The sequence below is a fragment of the Perca flavescens genome, chromosome 7 (genome assembly GCF_004354835.1).
Source record: "Perca flavescens isolate YP-PL-M2 chromosome 7, PFLA_1.0, whole genome shotgun sequence".
Lineage (NCBI taxonomy): Eukaryota > Metazoa > Chordata > Actinopteri > Perciformes > Percidae > Perca > Perca flavescens.
Window position 1 is genome coordinate 8,657,614 of NC_041337.1, and position 23,232 is coordinate 8,680,845.

Here is a 23,232-nt window from a genome sequence, read left to right on the forward strand (position 1 = left end):
GGAAAAAAAAAAAACACAATGACAATGCATAGACTTTCTATATTTTTTAATAAATAATTTTGTGTGTAACACGGTCTAACTGTACAGTTCCATCACATTCATGTTAAGTATAAATCACACTCACTGAGACATCCACTTTAAGATGTTGATCATTTAAACGACGATGGTTTTAAAATCATTTTAAAGCCTACAGATGGATGTGTGAAACAAAATCAAATGACACGCATGGTACCCTGAGTGATGTTTAGTTTGATGTCTTTGGAATAGAAAAAGTGGTGTGCTGGATGCAACGTCATACCCGTTTTTTTTTTTTCTTATTTAATGCCAAAAGCACAAAGGCACGCAAACGCTAAATATATTCCTCATCCACCAAGTTTAACAGCGAGGTGGAGAATTCCATTAAACATTCAAGTCACTGGTCCAAGTAGCTGTGCACTGATCAATAATCAAAAATCCAAACTTAGTTGATATGTTGTACAAAATGCATCAGAGCTGGTAACAAGGCACTTCCTGTGCTCTGCTGAGGGTGCGGCTGCGCTGTGCGAGACAAAGAGAGAAGCGGCACCTCCAACTCTCCGAGTCCTTTAGCTATGTAATGCATTATGTTGATCACCGTTCCGTTTTTATATGTAGAGAGCGGTGACCCTCTTAATATTAAAACCAGGTCTCTGGGTAACTCCTGGGCCCTTTGGGCTTTCCAAAACGGTTCCCAAATCCTGTGGAAGATGAAGATGGTGTCATAAAAATCTGAATCTGAATCGGAAAGGGATAAGTAACACTTACAAGGAATTTGCCTTGGTTGTTGGTGCATACATAAGCATATCAAACATGAATATGAAATAAACAAACAATAAATACAGAAACAAATATTTACATATAACTGTTTAACATTAAGAAAGGGGGGGAAAAAAAAAAAAGAGGCTGTATGGATTAGTGCAGAGTATGCAAAATGTTGAGGGGTGTGCAAAAGTTCACGATATACAGAATGTGCAGATGACAGGTATATTATATGTAACATTATATCATACGCATGTCATATTGACGTATATGCAGGCCTACCAAATTTTAACACTGATGACGAGGCACCGTTGGACGTAGGCCGAGTTTCAGCTTGAGTGGGAGGCGGTGGAGGGGCGGTTTTAGCTGAAAATGCAGTTTTTAAACATGTTAGTCCTACTTTTCTCATAAACACCAGCGCATTTGTTGAGCTAAAATTGAAATGAGCATCGCTTACGTCTTTGTTTGTGTCTAAAGAACTTCAGACTCTGGACAAAAGAAACAGAAACATAGATTTGATTTGGCTTTTTTTTTAAATGTATTTCTCCTTTTTAACATTGGTTGAAGTTGTGTGTGTGTGTGTGTGTGTGTGTGTGTGTGTGTGTGTGTGTGTGTGTGTGTGTGTGTGTGTGTGTGTGTGTGTGTGTGTGTGTGTGTGTGTGTGTGTGTGTGTGTGTGTGTGTGTGTGTGTGTGTGTGTGTGTGTGTGTGTGTGTGTCTGTTACCCTCGTCCGCGACACGCCCTTCTCGTTGCTTTTATCTGATTTGTTTCCTGATGTGTCCGTGTTCAAGGAGAGCCTGTGGTCGGCCTCGTGCGGTCCCACTTGTTCTGATGAACACAAACAGATAGGAAATGAAATGCTGATGATGTGTGCTTGCTACATAGGCGTAATCCTCCACCCCACCCCCAATAATCAAAACTGCTTTTGCACCGTAAAGTGATGCACAAAATGTAATGCCCTTGGCTTGCTACACAACAATAATTAATCAACTCTTATTAGGGATCACCACGGCCTGTGAGATGTATGTGGTTGGACACTTTTTACATGTTTACATTTAATTGGGTAAATGTGTGTCTCATACTACCGCTAATGTGTGTGACAGAGGCTACTGTGTAGTGTGCAGCCCCTCTAATGTCTGAAAACACTCACCACTTCCTCCTCCAGCCACGACCACAGGAAGTGGAGCGAGCTGCCGAACTGCAGTAAGGGGCTCTGCAGTAGAAACACAATGATGAACTACCTCTCATAGACCCACTCTTTCAGATTTATTACAAACAAGACAACGACAAACCTGTCCCTTTTCTAGCCAAGCTTTCATGTCTTTTTTTTTTTTTGGGGGGGGGGGTAATGGATGCTTCTCAGTGGTGAACAGAAGGTACTTTCAAATACTAATGTTAACCTGCATGCTGTTGTACAGTATGTACCAGTGGTAGAAGAAGTGTTCAGGTCCTTTTACTTAAGTAAAAGTACAAACACCCCACTGTAAAAGTACTTAACTTAAGTAAAAGTATGTCAATATCATCAGGGAAAATGTACTTTTAAGTATTAAAAGTAAGAATGCAGAAAAATCCTCACATTTTAGAAACTGGAAACGTTTCAAACTGTTCTGTCAATCAACTAAGTGTTTAATCTGCTCATGATTTCAGCTGGATTTGTAGGCTGTTCTATTGTTGGGTAGTTTAATTTATCATAAAACATCATATTTTATAAACTACATGTGTTCTGTGTGCAAAAATCTTAATTGTAAAGTAACTAAAGCAGTCAGATGAATGTAGTGGAGTAAAAAAGTACAATATTTCCCTCTGTAAATGTAGCGGAGTAGAAGTAGAAAGTGGCGTGAAAAGAAAAAACTCAAGTAAAGTACAAGTACCTCAACATTTGGACTTAAGTACAGTACTTGAGTAAATGTACTTAGTTACATCCCACCACTGGTACGTTCTCAACAAACACAATGCAAACTTGCAAAATGGGATAATCGGGTGGATTACAGTCATCAACAAAAGATTTGGCCTCTGACCTAAACTGTTACATTAGAACACTGTCAAAAAATCCCAGAAAAAGACGAACACTGAAAAATGAATTGATACGCCAAGCATGATCTGTTCAGCCAAAGCTTGATAGAACTAACTCCTCTGTGTGACAGACCTCCAATGTTGTCTACAAAATATTAAAAACAGATAGGCTAAGGGAGACATATCATTGCACTTATACTCACGGAAATGAGCGCTGTAGTCTAAAATAGACTGGAAACCCACATCCACCGTCCTGCTGCCATTAACCCTCAGCAGCGCAACACGTCTAAAATAGTCCCCAACAAATACATACTACATAATACTGTTTGAGAAACATTTGATACAGCTACAGTTTTGGGAATTTTTTTTTTTTTTTTTTTCTGTCACTCTCCCTTTTTAGCTTTTAGTTCTTCTTTGTTTAATTTCTTTCTTTTCTGTGATGGTCCTGCCCCAGTATTGGCCATAACTACAACAGATGACTTCTAAAATAAAATTATAAATACAATTTTGCCTACATAAAGACCTCTCCTGCTACCTTTTACCTGGCCCAATACAATAACACAGACTTTTTCTGGTGTTACAATGAAATCTGAGAATGTGTGCTCTGTAGCGCCGTTTACCTGCCGACAAAATCGGTGAGTGACTTTGTGGGAAAAATCTTAGCCAGGCAACGGCTTTAATAAAAACTATATGAAAATAACGGGTAACACTTTACTTGAAGGTATCGACACAATCGTGACACGACACTGTCATAACTATGACATGACACTGTCATGAACTTGTTATAAAAGTTATAAACAAGTCATAAACGTTTATGACTTCTGTCATTAAGTGTCATTCGGTTTTTGTCATGACAAGTTGACATTGTTTGGGTTGTCTTGATTATGACAACTTGACATTAATCAAAGTGGCATTACCAGAAGTTGTCTTGGTCATGACAAGTTGACATTAACCAGGATGACATTACCAGAGGATGTCTTTGTCATGACAACTTGACATAATGTCATCCTGTTTGATGTCAAGTTGTCATTACAAAGACATCCCACACAAATGCAATGTCAACTTGTCATGACCAAGACAACTTCTGGTAATGTCACTTTGATTAATGTCAAGTTGTCATAATCAAGACAACCCAAATAATGTCATCTTGTCATGACTGTAATGACACTTAATGACAGAAGTCATAAATGTTTACGGCACGTTTTTGACAGTGTCATGTCATAGTTATGACAGTGCCATGTCACGATTATGTCGATACCTTCAAGTAAAGTGTTTACCAAATAGTGTTCTTTTCACTGTAAGTCTTGTTTGCTGCTGCGGGTCGTTTATGATCATCAGATGGAAAATTAAACCGTTTCAGAAACATTTCAAAGTTCCTCCTAGTACTACTTTATATGTGTATTTGTATTCATGACTCTAATCTTCAGGAGGAATGAATGGGCTTGGGCTCAGTGCCCCACAGACAGGCTGGGGAAAGTATTAAGATATGGACAAGCATGTTGTTGGTTTTTGTCTTTTAGTTGCGTATATTTGTATATGAGAAATATAGAATGTTGCTAGCCCCCCCCATCCTTTAACTGCCAGGTCGAGTAGAATGAAAGCAAAAGAGAAAGGAGTCTTCACTCATCGTATCAAAATTAGCTTACCTTGTCTGGAACTTTTAGCTCGAACGCTCTGAGGGGTGGGGGGGTGCATTTGAAAGAAAACAAACGTTAATGACCTATGAAATGGAAACTTATCAAGTTAATCACTGAATGGAAAAGCATTGAGATTAGTATAGGAAAGTGAGTCAGTGAGTGGTACGTTTTTGTGTGTGTGCTGACAACACACTTGTAACCCCCAGTTTTGTGACTTATTTGATAGTCCTTATTTATTACCTTGCTCCGGCTCATTACAACGTCGAGGAATTTCTTTGGCTGAGCGGTGCCGTCCCACTCAGACGAGAAGCCTACCCTCGGTAAGGCCCGGGTTGTTTCTAATGGCTGCGGGCACAGGGCGCCTTTCTCCTGAACTGTTGGGGGAAAAAACCACTTCACTTAGACCAGGCGTCCTCAAAGTTTTTTAGGCTAAGGACCCCTTAGCTGAGGGAGAGACGGAGCAGGGACCCCCTACTTATATTGTCAAATTGAGTTCAAAATAAGCCTTTACACATTTTTAGGTTACATTTTTTATGGTGCTTGCAAGCTATTAGGGCTGTCCTCGACTAAAGAAATTCTTAGTCGACTAACACATACGATTTTGTTGATTTAATTGACAGAGCTGTGCGCCTTGAGAGGTGGTTAAGACTAGAAAAGCACAATATAAATGTAGTTAATTAACCATCTGTAAAACTGAGTTTCTCCACAATTAATCCTGCAAAAGCACCACTTTAAATCTTGTGTTTACCATAAATGTGCTCAGAAGTTTCTTGGAAATAAGTAATTTAGCATGAATAAGCATAAAAAATGACTAATCGACTAAAGAAATCTTAGTCGACTAAGACCAAAACGACCGATTAGTCGACTAATCGACTAAGAGGTGGCAGCCCTACAAGCTATTAAAATGTTTTTTTGACATATTCATATATATTTATGTGGCACAGTGAATTGTATTTTTAATTTTGTATGCCTACATTTGTGTATGTATCTTAGTTGTAATTTTTATATGAGTCGCCCACAGGTTTCTACCACACCCTCACATGTATTTTAGTATTTCTTCGATATAATTATTTTTTTATGTTCTGTGAAACAAATAAACTAAACTACTTAACTGTATCTGGATGGCTGCCTTAGTGGCTAGCTTACCTACAGGCCAGTAAGCCTATCATCAGTTTTGTGTGTTTTTATTTTTTTTCTCTCCCACAAATAGGCTGCTTTATCTTTGCTAATATTATGATGGATTCATGTTAATGTATATTGTCACACAGTGTGACATCTCTTTCGTCAACTTTTTGAAAAATGATCAAACAACAATTTGGTGGCCTACAGTGGGGCGTAGCAACATGCTAGTTCACCGACATCAGCTTTGCAAATAAACTCAGACATATTTTGGTTAAAATTACGGGTTTTCCGTTTTGTAAAGGGTCTATGTGTCAGTGACGTTTTTTAAAATGAGCACTTCGCCAGCAAGCGGTACTTTGTGGGAAGTTGTGCTAAAGTTTGCTTGCTAACCTAACATAAACTGGCTCGCAGTCACCTCGCAAATAACCTATTTTCTGGTTACAGTAAGGTCAATGCGTTTTGCTGTATCTATTTCTCGATACTTTTTACAAAATCTAAGCAAGAAAAGGCCAAACAAATAAGATTAATATTTTAGCACGACAGTCTAGTTACCTTTTCGGTGGTGAGCGACACAGACACAGGCGACACCCCCTAGCGTTATGGCGGTGAGATGCACCGCGATGCAAAGCAACCCCGACGCAGAACTCCGAATGGGTCATGACGCCGTAGAAGCGTCGGTGTAGCTACGGCGTGGAGTTGACGCAGAAGCATAAAACAGCCTTTGGACTACTGCAGCCTGAGCTAAGTGGTGCGTCTCTTGTAAGAAAGCAGTGGTTGACTCACCTTGTTCTGTGATGAGGATGAAGGACTCGGGGGTTCTGTCAGGAAGTGGAGGAGTCAGGCTCTCCTCAGCTGCACAACCAAAGGTGATCAGCTGTTAATTTCTTCTTTAATTACAGGGAATTCACTTCTTTTTATGTGTGGGTGTGTTTACACATTTAGATTTGTCAGACAGTGTGGTGAGCTTACTTTGAGGAAGCAGCGGAGGGGTCAGCGGGTCCAGAGGCGGACAGTAAGGGGGGAGGTTTGGAGTTGTATGTGATTCAAAATCAAGATGTGGTTCTGGTACTGGAGAAATCGCAAGAAAATACAATACTATTGAAATGAACTCACACACACACACACACACACACACACACACACACACACACACACACACACATATACACACACATAATATTTCCTAACAACCAGCAGTAAGTGTGATATCTGATATCTCTCTAAAATAAAAAAAACTTAAATGTTACAACAGCAACTTTCAATTAATCGTCCTATAGTTACTTACAGTACCACAATTTGTCACATTTTATTGTTAGCCAGTGCACGTACATATTAGCCTTATTATAAATATCTTACCTGTGAAGGTCATTTTTGCTTTCAGACTCTACAAGAAAGAAAAGGATATTGCCGTTACATAACTGACGTCACATTTGTAATGTTTTAATTGTATTTTTATACAGAATGATAATTTTTTTTTGTAAATTTCAGGATAGTTTTTTTTTTTTTTATTGAGTCACCACTTTACAGTTTATGTTCAAGTGACCCATATCGTCCACATTTTTAATTTCCCAGAGATGTTGAACAGATGCTGACTTCATTATGTGTGGTCAAATAATGTGTATATGCGTTAGAGCTGCAAAGATGAATGGATTAATCAATTAGTTGTCAACTATTAAATTAATTGCCAGCTATTTTAATAATCGATTAATCGGTTCAAATCAGTTTTTATGAAAAAAATAAGTAATTATCCAATTTCAGCTTCTTAAATGTGACTATTTTCTATTTTCTTCTCTCCTCCGTGACAGTAAACTGAATATCTTTTGAGTTGTGGACAAAACAAGCCGTTTTACCGTTTTCTGACATTTTATAGGCCAAACAACTAATCGATTCATAGAGAAAATATAATCGACAATGAAAATTACCGTTAGCTGCAGCCCTAATACCCTTAATCCCTCCTTCAGTTTATCTTTAAACCCTCATGTCACTGCCTTGCAGGATGTCCCAAATTAACCTGTGAAGAGACTTTATTCTTACCTTACTCCTCAACCAATGTTTGGTCTCACTGGGCTTTAAATCCCCGGACCATTCTGAAGACATCCCTATTCTGTTCCGGTTCACTGCCGGCGTGACCGCTGACTTCTGCTCCACGGGAGCTGAAAGACAAACAAGAATAATCCATTTCATTAGGATAGATAGATAGATAGATAGATAGATAGATAGATAGATAGATAGATAGATAGACAGCTTTATTGTCCGTCCCAAAGCAGTGACAGAAATGGCCCTTCGACAAGGCTTATTAAAAACATACATTTAAAACATGTAAATGCACATTTAAAACCTATTAAGAGTATCTTAAATTTCTTTTTATATATAATAATAATTTCTTTGTTTATCCTTTAAGAGATTGTGATTTATGATATTATGAAGTCACCTTGATCCAGTGCTAACTCAAATGATTCCGGTGTTCTCTCGGGAAGTGGGGGGACAGGTGAGGGGGGATTGCCTGGCAATATATGGAAAAACATACAGTTTATTATTTGAATATTGTATCACCGTTGCCACACTTTCCACATCAAAACGTCATTTAAGAGTTTCAGATATTTCCCACTTATTTTCTCACCTCCCAACTCCCGGACAGCCTCGGCAGCAGCGTTGGGTGGAATGATAACCAGCAAACTCTCATAAGGAGCCGAGTGCTCTGAAAGACAAAAGCATACGTAGAGGGAGGTTGAAAGTCTGAAGGGGTACGGGACAGTCCAAACATTGGGAAACCCTGCTCTGAAGTCCAGGATATATAAGCAAATGGCAAGATTTCTACAACAGGGAAGCCATATGTGCTTGCTTCAATGTATAATTGGACTATCAGAAACTTTGAAATTGCAATGAGGAATATTTTCAGAGTAAGCCTCACAGAAACTAAGGGTTTATATTTCCAGTGTTTACTTTTTTTTGTATCTACACTGAGAACACCAACCTGCATCCTCAGCCATTATAAAGGATTCAGGCGTTCGTTGAGGTAAGGGAGGAGGTACCTCCTCATCCATATGAACTTCAGTAGGCCTACCTACAAAATGCACATCGGTTAAGGAAAAGAATTCTACAAAATGACATCCCACTGCCCTGTTGTCTGAGTTCTTTAAGACTAACTCGTGCACCAATGTGACTACTTACCTGAGGCGGGAGAGTTAAGCTCCAGAGTCTGGTCGTTCAGAAACAATGAGGGCGTACTAAAGATGGGGCTAACCGTCCATTGTTTGGCGTCTTGGGTAGAGTCCATTGGTGCCTCTGATGGAGGGGAGCTCATTGGAGTGTCAAAGTAGGGGTCCTCTACCATCAGACAAATGGCTGCTGCCACAGCCGGAGAAGGCGGAGTGTTCCGTGACGGCATGTCATCGGGGTCCTGTATCGTCTCCTCTACGAGAGGGGCTCTGGGGCTGGTATGCAGCAGTTTGGGTGAAGTCCTGGGTCCTTCCTGCTGGTTCTGGGCGGTGGCCGTAGCCTCAGAAAGGGTCCGGAGTAGATACCATTGGTCCTGGTCCCCGTGCGTGTCCTCGCCTCTGAAGTCAATTCGATTTTCTAAAGCGGAAGGCAAGGGAGTGGGGTACTGAGGAAAAACCTCCCTTTCTTCATCAAGCAAATCCAGCTCCTCGCTCAGGTCAGAGAGCTCGCTTTCGGTGTCAGGCGTGATAGCCGACGCGACCGCTCCCACCTGTACAGTTCAGCAGGGGGAGTGTGAGTCACAACAGCTTTTGATAAATGAAAATAAATTTGCATGTGCATGCATTAATGCTCGGGAAAATATGTAGGCCTACGTTTTAGGGGTTTCGCGGAATGGTCGACTATTCGAACATTGTCGCATCATTGCAGAATACTCGTTCATCTGTGCTTTTAACATGGTGCGGTGATGAAGGAGTGGCAATGTATCAGACGTGCATGTTATTGCATCAGATATGTGACAGTGGGCGGTTTGGGTAAACAAGTCATAGTTGTTCTGTGTGACTGCAACGCAAGGCGCTAAAGCAGCGGACATTTTCTTGAACGCTAACCAGGAGTGCAAAATGAGGACAATAAACGAGGACTGTAGCGACAGCGAGTAACTGTCAGTTTATCAGGGACACCCAGCTGTTGAATATTTTCTACATTTTCACTTAGGCTATGTTTTTGAATTTCTGTTTGCACTGTTTATAGCCTATTTTCTATAGTTTAGTTGATGACTACTAAACTAGTCTATTCGTTAATGCCCTAGTATGTTTGGGATCATGGTGTGTGCAACATTATGCACTATGCAGTATGCAATATTGCAATATGATAATATTGCTCTTACAGGCTCATGTGGCCTAATTGACTCAACCTTCATGTTTCATCTGTCTGTAAATTTGATGATTTTCCACTCAGATCACGTGACTGCAATCTATAATAGCGCTACAGTGAAACCACAAGAAAGCCGACCATAGCTGTTGTTTCTGTTTTGCTGATCGTGCTGATAGTGGTGCGTTTGAGTTGGTGTTGGTTAGAGCATTATACATTTCCATTGTTTCTAAAACTCTGGCTCGTTCGCAAGGCAGTGTTCCTGGACGCTCACCTCATTCCTGCAGGTCTGGGCGTCCACGGACCGCAGATATCTCTCAAACAGCAACTTGATGGTTCTGTACACCAGCTCATATTGTTCCTGAGGGTTAAACAACAGAAACCTGCTCTGTTAGGTGACACAGCCCTGGGGTATGACGCACGAAACATAAATCATCAAGAGATCTTTGATAGAACTGACGTGAAGAATTGCCTGAAATGTGGCTCTGCTTGTTGGGAGATTGGATACACTTGATGCTTTGTTAGTTTAAAAAAAGAAAAGAAAAGAAAAGAAACTACCTTGGTTTGAACCACGGAGGGCCTCTGGGTTCTCATGTTTTGAACTAAGTCATAGATACTGAAATCTGGAGTGATCCGCTGAAAATAAGCACACAAACAGCACAAATGCATCTCGAATCTTTGCTGTTAAATGAATGTGACTTTACATAGATAACGTGCAGAAAGTATTGATGTAGGAATGTCTCTACCTGTGTCTTCAGGAGGTTCCAGGTATAGTCAATGACGCACAGGACTCCGGTTCTACCACAGCCAGCACTACGATCACAGCAGCAAAAAAGGCACATTTTAACCACTCCGCTTATCTCCAGCAAGATGGACATTTCAAAATGTTTACTCAAAGTATTATTAGTCGTAGAAGAGTTGAAAAAGTCATAAGCCATCATGGTATTTGCATACAACATATTTTTTAAACAGTGTGTCAAAATTAGCGTTGGGTATCGTTTAGATTTTTTACGATTCCGATGCCCAACCGGTACTTTTAAAACGATTCCGATTCCTAAACCGATTCTTAAAAAACTGAAAAATGACATCAAAGAAAGGCTTTTACGTCCGTTTTGGTGAGCCCAGAGGGAAAATTTGGCATTTTAAACATAGCCTACATTTACAGTAGCTAGCTAACGGTAGACTATAGAGAAAGTGTGAAATGTTTACGTCCGTTTCGGAGCGACAGAGGGAAAATATTTCAGTCGACACATTAAGTGGAACTGAAATGAGGGACCGAAATGTGCGTTCTAATCCTGTCCGATTCCTACCGGTTAGGTAGGAACCGGTTTCATAGCGGAACCGGGTTTCAGTACCCAACCCTAGTCAAAATGATCTTGATATTTTTATTGTATTTCATTGTCCGAACCACACCCATCCGGTACTCTCAGCAGGATACTAATTGCTAACTCCTAATTTACCCGTCTTGAAAAGGCTGATCTCGGTGGACTTATTTGAAATTCTGAAATCAAATTAAAACAATAATAAATAAACTATGTTTATGCTGTATGCTTTGACTCTAAACTTGAAATTATTTAGTATGGGTAAGCTGAGAAGTCATTTGTAGATAACGAGTGAATTTTCTCATTCGTAATATCGTACGTGTGTGACGACCCTGCTAGTAGTCAGCAGTGTATGTTTGGTAAATTGGTTGATTGTGGGATGGGCTAGTTATCAGTGCCTTCTGTCAGCACCTGGGCCCTGTGCTCCAAGATTATTAATTTAGGCTCCGCTAATCATTCTCTCTCTCTCTCTCTCTCTCTCTCTCTCTCTCTCTCTCTCTCTCTCTCTCTCTCTCTCTCTCTCTCTCAAGCATCTCTCAAGCATCTCTCATATTTGTCATGGCCCAAGAGCCAGGTTATGACAACGTGATTGTCCTCTATACAGTTCCCCTAGCAGTATAGTAGAGTGCCATCAATAAACCTGTGTTACTGTGACAGACAGGAGTGTATTCAACTCTTTGGTCATTCTTGAGATTGCAGTAAGTGGATTGTAGTGTGGAATAATGTGAGAGGTTTTTGATATTCTGTTATTTTCCTGTGAGTGTTGAGGAACAAAATCACATTTACTCTTTGACTGTCTGGTAGTGGTATCACTCAGACTATGTAGGTTGGATCTGCCACTGAGTCAACATTCCATTTCTGACACATCATCCTAACAAAGGTGTGGGCACAGCATGGTGCGGCACAATTTCAGATCATATGTTTCTTCAGTATTCATATTAATAGTTACTTGACATATACAGCAAAGTTAGGTAATTAGTCATCAAAACAAAAGGTACCACAAAAAGAAAGCCAAAAGATCTGTTACAGTATAGTGTGTGCTTCAATATACTTTGTATGTATTTATGATTTGTAACAGCCAAGTCAGTCTTTGTGCATCATCCGTATTTGCTAAATGAATTTCTGTTGTTAACCTGCTGAACAAAGTATTGCGTAGTTCCCAATAAAAAGGACAGCAGAAAACAAAATTAAACTTTTTCTATATCACTGACATTGCACATTGAACTAATCCTTCCTTTCAAGTAGCCAATTCCATAACTAAGCTACATATCCCATATCCCCCCTATAGCCAATCTAATGTAGCCTATATTTGTGCACATTCAAAGAAAACCTAATAGCTCTGTTTTGCACAGACTCACAGAACAAAATATCTCGGCCCCACACATCCCAGCTGAATAATCAAGCACAGGACGCACACATACAGTTGTGTGTGTGGACTGATGATCTAAGTGTAAGTGTCAGTAAAAAGGTAGATGTGAGCTTTAAATCAGCCAAAGTGTAAGTGTTGGAAAAACGTGGGGGAAATGCCCACCCTACACTTTAAAACCTAGTGGGTCGTTGGCTACCCGCCTACGCACACTTCCTGTCTCAAAGAAAAGGGAGGAGGTGCATGTCTAACCTCTAAGGTTTAAGTAAGGGACATATACGTGCTGCCCACAGGCAATGTGTTCCCCTACTAACTACTCAGTTAGAACCAAACGTGTCAATCTTCAGTGTGATCACTGCTTGCCTGCAACAAAAAAGCCCTGTCCATCAGGAATTATGATAATAATCATTATGAACATTACAGTATTTGTATCTCAACTGCCATACAGTACGTAAGATGCACTGCTTTACATAAAATTGCATACAAATGTTCTTAAAAATTAAACAGATTAAAAGGTTTATGGGCTTAAAAATACCCCATAAAAAACTTAGTACAAAATAAAATATTTAAATTACATAAGTGAGACAACCCGACAACAAAGATGAGTGTTAAAATGCTTTTAAGGAAATTTACGTAAGTTGTCAAATATTCATATGAGGCCGTTCCTCAGTTTTGTGAGAAAAGGCTGCCTCTCAATACTTCTTAGCAGTATAAAAGCAGAAACACTCCAGTTAGTACAGTATGGGGGTGCTAAACCATTCAGAGCCTTGTAAGCTATATTTTTAAACAGATTCTAAAGTAAACAGGAAGCCAGTGAAAAGATTCTACCATGGCATACAATGTATATTTTACTTGTTTTGGTTAAGACTCTGGCAGTTGCATTTTGCACAAGCTGTAGTCTTCTCACTGATTACTTGGGTAGTCCAGTTAAAAGAGCACTGCAACAGTCAAGATGAGAGCACCAAAGCAGTAATTAGTGTATTTACATCAGGAAGTGAAAGATATGATCTACTTTTTCTATATTTCCAAGGTTGAAAAATATGGTCTTGTGTCTTGTGACACAGAGTACCTTCTTATATTTATTATCCATAATGATACCAAGCTTTTTGCCTCTGAACCAGCGTGTTGTTGTATAATTTAGCCCAGTAGAGAGCATGTACAGTGAGAATAGTGGACCGATTATAGAACCCTGTGGAACACCATATCAATGTGATGGGTATTTTAAGCATGTTTACCAATGCTGAAAAGCTGTAATGCATATGGAGGCAGTGGAGGACATTTCCAGAAATTCCAACTAAATGCCTTTTATCATTCTTGATTGCCAGATTTATATTTGTTGTGGATGTTATCACAAAGAAAGCTAATTAACTGTTTATAAACTTTTTCATAGTAGTAGTTAAGAATTAGTCTTGCATCGACAGACCTTCCTCCATGGCGCCACGGAGGAGGGTCTTGGGCGGCGCTAAGCTACACAAGGAGCCACCGTGCTGCTGCAAAATAGCCTCGGGAAGGAACTTGTTTTGGTGGAACATGTGTATACAATATGTTCAAAAGTTGTTTTAGTCGTGCGAGAGAAAACTCAGATTGGACAGATAGTCTAGCTAGCTGTCTCAATTTACCCTGCAGAGATCTAAGGAGCAGTTAACCATAGTCCTCATAAATTGACCGGAGTTTAAAATTCCAACACAAAGAAAGAGGTAGGAAATGGACATCGGCTGAAAAGACATGCATCCGGCAGAATTTCTGGCGGCACCAGAGCAATCCCGGAAGTGGAACGTCGTGGATATAGAGTATATAGTTAAGAATTAAATTCCATAGAGAAGCCTGACCTGCAATGGATGCAAAATGGGACGTCATCATGGGGTTGATAGGAACGCATCTCATGCAACATGTCCAGGATGGGAGGGATGGAGTCTGGTACACCGTGATCTGGCCAGTTTAAATAGTGCAGCTGTTTCAAAGTTCGGCTACCCTGGAGCAAATGAAAACATTGTAGACAATAAAGCCTCTTGTTAAGAGCACATTTAATAACAAGGTCTTACCAGTTCAAGACAAACACATTTACCTTGCTTCTGTATCATTGTGAAAGCTTGTGAAAGAGTTACATAAATCAAATGATTTTAGTAGACGCAAGATGTTAAATATGACCACATGTTTGGAGATTTCAACAACTGCTCTAGTCTTTGTAGCAGCTAAAAACATGTAATCTGATAATCTCTTGGTTGTCTTTGGAGAATTATCCTGACAGTTATTCTCACAGTCAGGGTACTCTAAAAACTAAAAACTACTTACGTTGCGATAAGTCACCCTTAAAGTCCTTGTAAGATAATCTCCTTTATTTTCCTCAGAATCCTGTAAAACAAGAAAAGCCCGGCCGTGCATCCTTAAGGTGAGTACTTACTTATTAGTGATGTTTGACAAAAATAGATGATGTGAATTTCTGTTGTATTGAATTACTAAATCAATAGGGATTTAACGATGCATTGTGAATCGGTAAAAATCTATATAAATGCATTAAGATTAGAACCAGTAAAAATAATAATGCAATTTTTTAAACGACATAGGTCGTAATCTACCAGATGTTACCTTGTGTTCTTTCTTTCTATTTATTTACTATTTTGATGTGGGATTTGTTTTAAAAATCGAATTATAAATTATTTATTACATTTTTTTATTTAAGATAAAATACTTTCATAATAATTTCAGTTGCACTTTTGATAAGGGGACACGTGTTGTTTTGCAGAGTTTATATAAATAACGGAATATATTTCAGTCATTTGTCTGCAGCTCATTCAGTTAAAAAAATGGTATTGTGAACTTAAAATGAATCGAATCGTGAGTTGAGTGTATCGTTACATCCCTAATAAGCCAGTGTTGTTTGACAAAGATGTTGGATAAAGATAATGTGAGTCATGAGATTATAATGTCAGCATATGAACATGACCTATATAAACAGTTCTACAGCAGTCCGTCAAAGTGGGAAGTGTAACTGCAAGAATACAAATACTCACACAGTGAACTGTGAAAAGCTCACAAACAAACGGCTGCTCTTGTTTCTGTGGCCAGTAGCGCTCACACTTTTTCTGCAAAAAAAGTAAAGAAATCACACTTTTTGTCACACTTCTAAACCACGTTCAATGGCTTCAGTCTACTCATTAAACCAACCCATACAATGACCCAGGTTAGTGGTATATAAAACCACAGCAAGCTGAAAGTGAACAGACACACAAAAGGCAGAAGTAGTAATGGTATTCAAGCAATGGAACACTGTTTGTCTGTTAAGAGAAAAGTGCAATGTGGAAATGTACATAATGTAGTTACCTTTCCCATCTCAAATTCTCGACAGGCCATCACTACAACCTAAAACCAAAGAAGTTCATAAGGTCAGTTTATGTAACCAAGGCATAAGAAGTAAGATAGTTATTGAACCCCAGCAGGGAAATATTGGTTGTTGCAGCATAAAAACAAACAACTGGAAAAAAATGCAAAAAAGTTATATAAACTAAAATATAAATCTACTAGGGATGGGAATCACCAGTGGCGATATGATAGTATCATGATACTTATGTCACGATACAATATTATTGCGATATTAAACATTTTGCGATATTCTGCCATTAATTACAATTTATTACCTTTTTGAAACAGCTCTATTGTAGTCCAGCCTTTACTTCCGTGACAAAAATGCGTCACTTTGCGTCATTATAATGCTGGCCTAGCTGCTAGATAGTTATATCTCTGTGTCCAGGAGACAGTGCAGAATTACAATTTTATGTACGAAACACTAATTTGTTAATATTTAAATAACTTACTCTGAAATGTCTAGCTCCAGTCTAGGTTGAACAGCTGAGCCAAAGCCATAGATTACCGGCTGAAGCGGGTTTGTTTTGGATCATACTAGCTTGCTTGTCAGGGCCCGCCCTACTCTGCTTCTGACTGGCTAGTAGTCCTTACCTAGGTGCATGTGCGACTCCCAACAAAGATGGGATAAAAGTGAAATGCATCACTGGGTAGTTAAACGGAGAGCTCAACACACAGGGTGAAAAGAGGAGCTGCAGCAATGTGCAGTACGACAAAAAGTTTTTTTTTATTATTAAACCATGTAAACCTATTCTGGTACAACCTCTAAATACAATTATGAACCTGAAAATGAGCATAAAATGAGGTCTTTAATAATAATAATGTGTTATTCTAGTATCAAAAAGTTAAATTCTCATTTGCAATTTATATAATTAAAAATCGGTACTTGGCGTCCGTGTATCAATAATTTTTTTCCGAACCCCTAGAAACTACACAAGAGTATTTTGAGATAAGATGACATGATAAGGTGACAGTGGTGTGATAAATAGCAGCAGAGTCGACAGGTCTACGTAAAGTGTATACAAGACTATCACATGATGTGATTAAGTAGTGCTTATTGTGTTTGTCTGTATTAATGTAAGAGGATATAATGCAAGAGTCAATGTAACATATTGACATAATATAGTACATTATGATATAGTATAGGATATGATACATACTATCAGGTGAGGTGTAGTAATATAGTGTATAATAAAAAAAATGAAATAGTGCAAAAGCTCCAAGATCATTTTACCTGAAGCATGCTTATAGTTATTCGGAGGGCAACATTATGCGTTATAACACATTGTTGTGCCCACAGACAACAGGCATGTCCTACCTTTATGTTGTACTCCCAAAGCATCCTCAAGAAGTCCAGTATTGTGTGAGGCAGAGGACCCTGAGTAGCAATGTAGGCCCTGGAACCTGACGCTCCCTGTAGACACAACACCGCTTACAGTCACGAGTCAGAGGATCATGTGAGTAACATTTTGTACTAACCACATTAGTTACATATATCGTCACTGAATAACGTATATGTCCAAAGCCATTGCTTTCTTTTTTAGAAAATAAAAAAAAGGATAATTTGAAAACATTTTAGCGAGGTATTTTTCTCAGATGAAGTCAGACACAATCCCCTCGTCACTGTTTAAATATTTGTAAGCCCCACAAACAGACGTAAAGGGTAGGGATCGAACAATTATCGGCCCTGGCCGATTATCTGGGCCGATATTTGGCAATATGCGATTATAGTATGTATTGGTATTTTATTTTCCCAAATAACCGATAAAGTGAATCATTAAAAAGTGCGCTACTTTGGCTCCACTACAGCGACGATATGTACATATTCTGTAAAATGCTGTAAAATGTATTGGAATGTGAATGATTTCTGTTATTTTACCTTGATGAAACTGGCATTGATGTAGTCCGTGTCATTTTTAGTTGTGGTGAGAGTGAGCTTTACTCTGGTGTGGTCAACTGAAAGGAGAGGAATATGTAGTTAGAATATCAATGTTGCAAAACTGAGGAGTCCTTTACTGTGCTTTTTGGGCCTTTCACACCTTTATGGCAAAAAAAAAGATCAGAGAATTAAAACGAAATAGAATAAAATATGTTAATATTTGTGCATTTTTCTTGATATTAGAAGGACACATTTCACATTGTCCACTGAATATAAATATTACAAAATCTTGTATTTTTCACAATAAATCCGATAAGATAGACTATAATTAGTCACACTTGTGCCACATTAAAGTGGAACATGTTATTTATAACCTTTTTTGAGCTGATCAATATCACGTTGCGTAATTTAAGGTCATCATACATATAAAAATTAATTTACGGACATTATTTGCATTGTTGTGTTTATGTATTTGCATCTTAATGTCATACAACCCATAATACTGTGAGCCTATGATTCTTTGATCCACTGACATTTATTTTCAGCATTAATGTGCCAGGTCAGAAAGTCAGAGTGTCCTGGTCACATCTTATCTAAACTGCCATGATGCAGAATTCTATTTATCATCTTATGCAGAAGTATAAATGGTAAACTGCAATTTTCACCATTATGCATTAAGCAAAGCTTACAGGGAACAATGTCTTTGTAGCGGTTCTTCTTGATGTTCTCCTGCTTTTCTGCTGTCTTGGAGGGGAAGGTCTTGTCACTGCGGTACTTGGTTGACTGGCATTTCAACCTCTGAAAAACAGCACAAAAAATGTGTAATCCTACTGCATTATACTACAGCATTTTATTCATTATTCCTTGAAGCCATGTCAATGTCTTTTCTCTCTGTATACCAAACAAAGGAACAATCTTTTCAGCCTAATGCTACACTCTGATAAATGAAGGTGCTTGATGGTTAAAATACTACCTTTATGAAGCGTAATGTTCTACCTGTTGTAAGAGAGGTTACGTTTAAACGGCATGGCAATTTGGAGTTCCGATTTGACGATGGTGCTGTATAAGTTAGCCTTGTTATATGATTATAAACCATCATGATGTAGTGTTCCACAGAAATATAGTTGCAAGCTAATATAATGCTCATTGGCAAAACATGACAGGTGTGACATCACATGTTAACGTGTGTCGTGGCAATTTTGCAATTCCACTCAGATAAAGAGGAAGGAGACAAACATGTCCAAAGAGTGCACACTGATGAGAAGTTCCCGGCCTATATCCATGGCTATAGAAATGTTCTTATGTTGGTCTATTCTGTTTCTGTACACACAACATCTATTGCACGCCTGTCCGTCCTGGGAGAGGGATCCCTCTTCTGTTGCTCTTCCTGAGATTTCCCCCCCCCCGTTTAAAGGGATTATCTTTATGCAAAGCGAGGGTCGAAGAGCACAGATGGTGTTGTATGCTGTACAGATTGTACAGATCCCTGAGGCAAATTTGTGATTTGCCGTATTGGGCTATATAAATTCAATTGACTTGACTTGTCTTTTTTTATACCTTGGAACAGTCTAATCTCGTCTCCTTCTGTTCGTACTTCCTTCGGCCAAGGCAGCTTCTCATCAGCCTTGGCGTCTCGGATGTTAGCACTTAACAAACCCTACAGGCCAAGGCGTATGACCTTTTGGCTTTAGCAACATTCGTTGACATTCCCACAAGATAAGACAACAAGTAAAACATTATTGCAATAAAGAAGACAAACATGATTATACATGCCATATGTGTAATAAAGATATTCAAACATGATTATACTTGCAATATTGTAATTTCCCCTACAAGTGCCTAGAGGCATTATACTGTATGCAGGGACATAGCTGGGTGTACAGTAAATACAACATAATTAGCTTTACCCTGTGGTGGAACAAGTGCAGATCTTAAAGAAGAAGAAGCAATACCACAGTGTAACATACTCTGTTACAAGTAAAAGTCCAGCATTGAAAAATTACGTAAATCAAAGTATAAAACTATTAGCATCAAAATTTACCAAAAGTAAAAGTACTCATTGTGCAGAGTGGCCCATTACAGAATTGTTATATTATATTATTCTATAAATAGTGATGAATTAAGCATAATGTTGCAGCTGGAGATGGAGCTACTGTAATTTTAATTGATTACTGAGTTGTTTACACAGTCTAATCTAGGCTAATTTATAGGCTGTATGTATGTATGTATATATGTATTAATAATCTGAATCTGCAAAGTACCTAGTGACTAATATAATGAAAAAACTCTTATAAGGTAAAGAATACAATATGTTCCTTTAACATGTAGTGGAGTAAAAGTATAAAGTAGCAAGTAATGAACCAAGTAATGAAGAATCAAGTAATGAAGTACCTTAAGAAGTACAGCACTTGAGGCTATGTACTTAATTACACTACACCACTGGGTTTGCCCAACTATTAATTGGCAAAACCAACTTCCATAATAATTCATAATCAATGTAATACAGGCAGAATCAAAGTAATCTAAGTTCCAACATATGTGGTTTGGGATTTTTAGGGCAAATACATTTTTTTTTATTATTATTATTTATTTGGTGATTGTGTGCCTTACAATGCTTTCAGGTCACAGATAACTGTATTTACCACCTTACCATTGTGGCATCAATCTATCTATCTAATCTATGATATGACAAATCTTCGATGATAGTTGTGACGCATTTATATCATTAATGTTTTGGGCATTTTTTTTGGAGTACTTTCATAGTTGTTCAGTCTTACGGGGGAGTCAGCAAAAAGAGGGGGCAAATGGCAAACCGATTACATTTAACCATTCGCACGATGTTCATACATCAGTTTTTGTCAGTGATTCAACCCTGGATGACCAGAATCTGTGACTCACTTTACTAGGAACTGACAGGAGGCTTACAGCCGACATTTACTGTGTGGAAGGTCTGACACTCAGATTAAAGTCATGACACGTCCATGCTTACAGGATTTATTTTTAAGACACTGGTCTTTTTGTTCGGAGTTCTTTCAGTTCCAAACAGTCTGCTGAAGGCCTTGCGGACCATCTGCGCTGCTACCGCCACAGAGTGCTTTTTGTTCTTAAAGGAAGTGATGCAATAGACCCCTTCCTATGGAGTGGTCGGGGTGGGAGCAGCATGTGAAGCACACGGTACCGTCCTCAGGCACAGTCATGTCAATCATCACCATGGCAGCAGGCTGCAGATGATGTCATACTGGGTGTCAGGGCTTCTGAGCAAGAGTTTTGTTTGTGCCTTTATACAGTGTGTGTGTGTGTGTGTGTGTGTGTGTGTGTGTGTGTGTGTGTGTGTGTGTGTGTGTGTGTGTGTGTGTGAGAGAATGTACATGCATTGTTATATGTATACAAGACTTATAAATGACAAATGACTTACTCGAAAAATCTCGAAAAATCTTTGTTAGTTGTTAAATGTTACAATGCATTTGCATATGGGTCTTCCTTGTTCTTGCGCTTTTACTGACAAACATCAGGGCAAAGAGGAAGCACAAATGTGGCGTTACAATAGTTGCGTGTTACTTCCCTGAACATGATGCCTTGTGTGAAAATTTGAAATGAACATGTACAGTTCTGTCAGTTTGTTCGGTGTAAACAAGTGTAGCTTTTATGACATGGACTCTGATGATGTGATAACGAAAGCCACGGAGGAAATGAGTCTACTGTGTGGAGGCTTCATCTACAATACTATACAACAGTACTTCGACAAAAGGGAACATTTTTGACAATAGTTGACTCACCACAAACTCCCCAGTAATTCCATGCGCTGCCTCCTCGTCCACAGCCTCCTGTATCTCCAGCTGGGCCAGAAGGTTCCTCAGTATCCGGGCTTGCTGCTCCATGGCTGCCTGTACACTGCCTGGGATAGGGCACCTTTCACAGGCAATGTCAGGACACAGAGGTCCACATGTCCAGGGGTCATGGATTAGGGTGGCCAAGACTTGGCTTCAGGGCTGTAGGCGCTGCTTCTGTTGCTGCCGCACAGAACACTTCTCTATTGCAACTGGCACATCAAGGATCTATTGTGAAGAAACATGTGAACTGTCTTAGAGGAAGCAAAACTAAGCTAACAGGTTCTGTGGTCAGATTAAAAAACATTGCCGCACCCCCTGTGTGTCTCTCACTGGGTCCTAAAGTCACACGGGTGTTTCACTGCGAACAGCGTCGCAGAAGGAAAGAAAAGGGAGCACCCACAAACAAAGTGGGCCACACACGTTTATGCATCTGAACAATCACGACCAACTGTTGCAATGCAGGCAGTCTAGCCTGTTGGACAACATTCAGGACTCAGCAGAGGAGTGGAGGAGGGATGTGGGAGGGATGGAAGCAGAGGGAGTGGTTGTAAGTGAGAGGCTGTCTGAGAATCCTGAAAATCCTGATGTTGAGAGAAGCAACCCATTCAACTCTTGTCTTCATTTAGACCTACTGTTTGTCTCCCTGTTCGGCCCTTAAAGGCCATCCTCCTAGTCCCTCACTCTCGGTTTCTGCTCCCAGGCTTTGGAGCAGCCTCCCATCCCACAACAAGGCATGTTCTATGATTGGCAATTTTAAAATCCAATTTAAAGACCCACCTTTTTTCACTTGCTTTTAACTTTTAGCTGCTTCTACCTTTACCTAATTTAATTCCCTCTCCAAACTTCCTTCTTCTTCACGTGACTTTGGTTTTATCATGTCACTTTTGTATTGGTGTTTGTTATGTGCTTTTTATCTATGTAATGTCTGTCTCTATAGAGGCAGAGATGAAACCATCTGCCTTGGTTGTAAAGAACTTTGGATCGACTTATGTTGTTTTAAATGCGCTATATAATTAAATAAAGATGACTTGACATGTCCACAGTAGCCATTTGTTTTGGGAAACCACAGCACAGACCGTGAAATACAATGAAGAAAACTCTGCCTTTTCTTGGAAAACTTGTTTAGTGTGCGAGCAGTTTCTAAAGCAATGGGTAAAGCTCTGTTTCAAGGAACTACAGGTGTTAAGTCACCCCTACGGACTTCCCTTTATTACACATAGCAAGTTGGATGTTAATAAGAGTATGGCTAAAAAATAATCAAACCTATAAGTAAAAGAATATCCTAGCTAGTAGCTACAATGATAAAGAGATGAAAATACCAGTATCAAGATAATAAGGAAAATGTACTGAGGACAGGCTTACCGGTGAAGCTGAAGTGCAGTTCATGTGAGAGGAGGTTGCCCAGTGTGCCTTGGTTGACATGAAGAAGACAACAATGCATTGCTCCCTGCATCCAGCAGGTGTTGTACACTACATACAGCAGCAACATAGAGACATCTAGTGGCTTTGTGCTACATCTACACAAATGGATATTCTGACATGGAGCTGAGTGGTTCTATTTACTCATGGGTTTGTGAGATTTTTTTGTCAAACGTTTCAAAAGTCTGACACTGCTTGT

The 23,232-nt window shown here is 39.3% G+C and overlaps 1 protein-coding gene across 1 annotated transcript; it reads right to left on the bottom strand.

Moving 5' to 3' along the window:
- Nucleotides 1-45: 45 nt before the first annotated feature.
- ptpn22 (protein tyrosine phosphatase non-receptor type 22) lies at nucleotides 46-23,011 on the bottom strand. The gene is made up of 27 exons (XM_028583985.1): nucleotides 22,977-23,011; nucleotides 21,561-21,839; nucleotides 18,474-18,582; nucleotides 17,785-17,861; nucleotides 17,224-17,319; nucleotides 15,867-15,905; nucleotides 15,557-15,628; nucleotides 14,838-14,897; nucleotides 14,375-14,517; nucleotides 10,604-10,670; nucleotides 10,416-10,493; nucleotides 10,132-10,218; nucleotides 8,721-9,258; nucleotides 8,524-8,613; nucleotides 8,170-8,247; nucleotides 7,981-8,052; nucleotides 7,584-7,702; nucleotides 6,906-6,933; nucleotides 6,519-6,617; nucleotides 6,333-6,401; nucleotides 4,668-4,801; nucleotides 4,437-4,464; nucleotides 1,928-1,990; nucleotides 1,502-1,605; nucleotides 1,235-1,265; nucleotides 1,060-1,143; nucleotides 46-716 (listed from the first exon to the last, which is right to left on the bottom strand). The coding sequence occupies exons 2-27, from the start codon at nucleotides 21,660-21,662 to the stop codon at nucleotides 655-657; spliced, it is 2,529 nt and encodes an 842-aa protein (XP_028439786.1). The 5' UTR covers nucleotides 21,663-21,839; nucleotides 22,977-23,011; the 3' UTR covers nucleotides 46-654.
- Nucleotides 23,012-23,232: the final 221 nt, after the last annotated feature.

What these genes read in the sequence shown, in the direction of transcription:
- ptpn22 (XM_028583985.1), bottom strand. Translation starts at nt 21,662, where the DNA reads ATGGAGCAGCAAGCCCGGATACTGAGGAACCTTCTGGCCCAGCTGGAG. An exon ending in TCAATGCCAGTTTCATCAAG is followed by an intron (nt 17,320 to 17,784) that starts GTAAAATAACAG and finishes TTGTGTCTACAG; the next exon opens with GGAGCGTCAGGTTCCAGGGC. An exon ending in TTTGGGAGTACAACATAAAG is followed by an intron (nt 15,906 to 17,223) that starts GTAGGACATGCC and finishes CTTTGGTTTTAG; the next exon opens with GTTGTAGTGATGGCCTGTCG.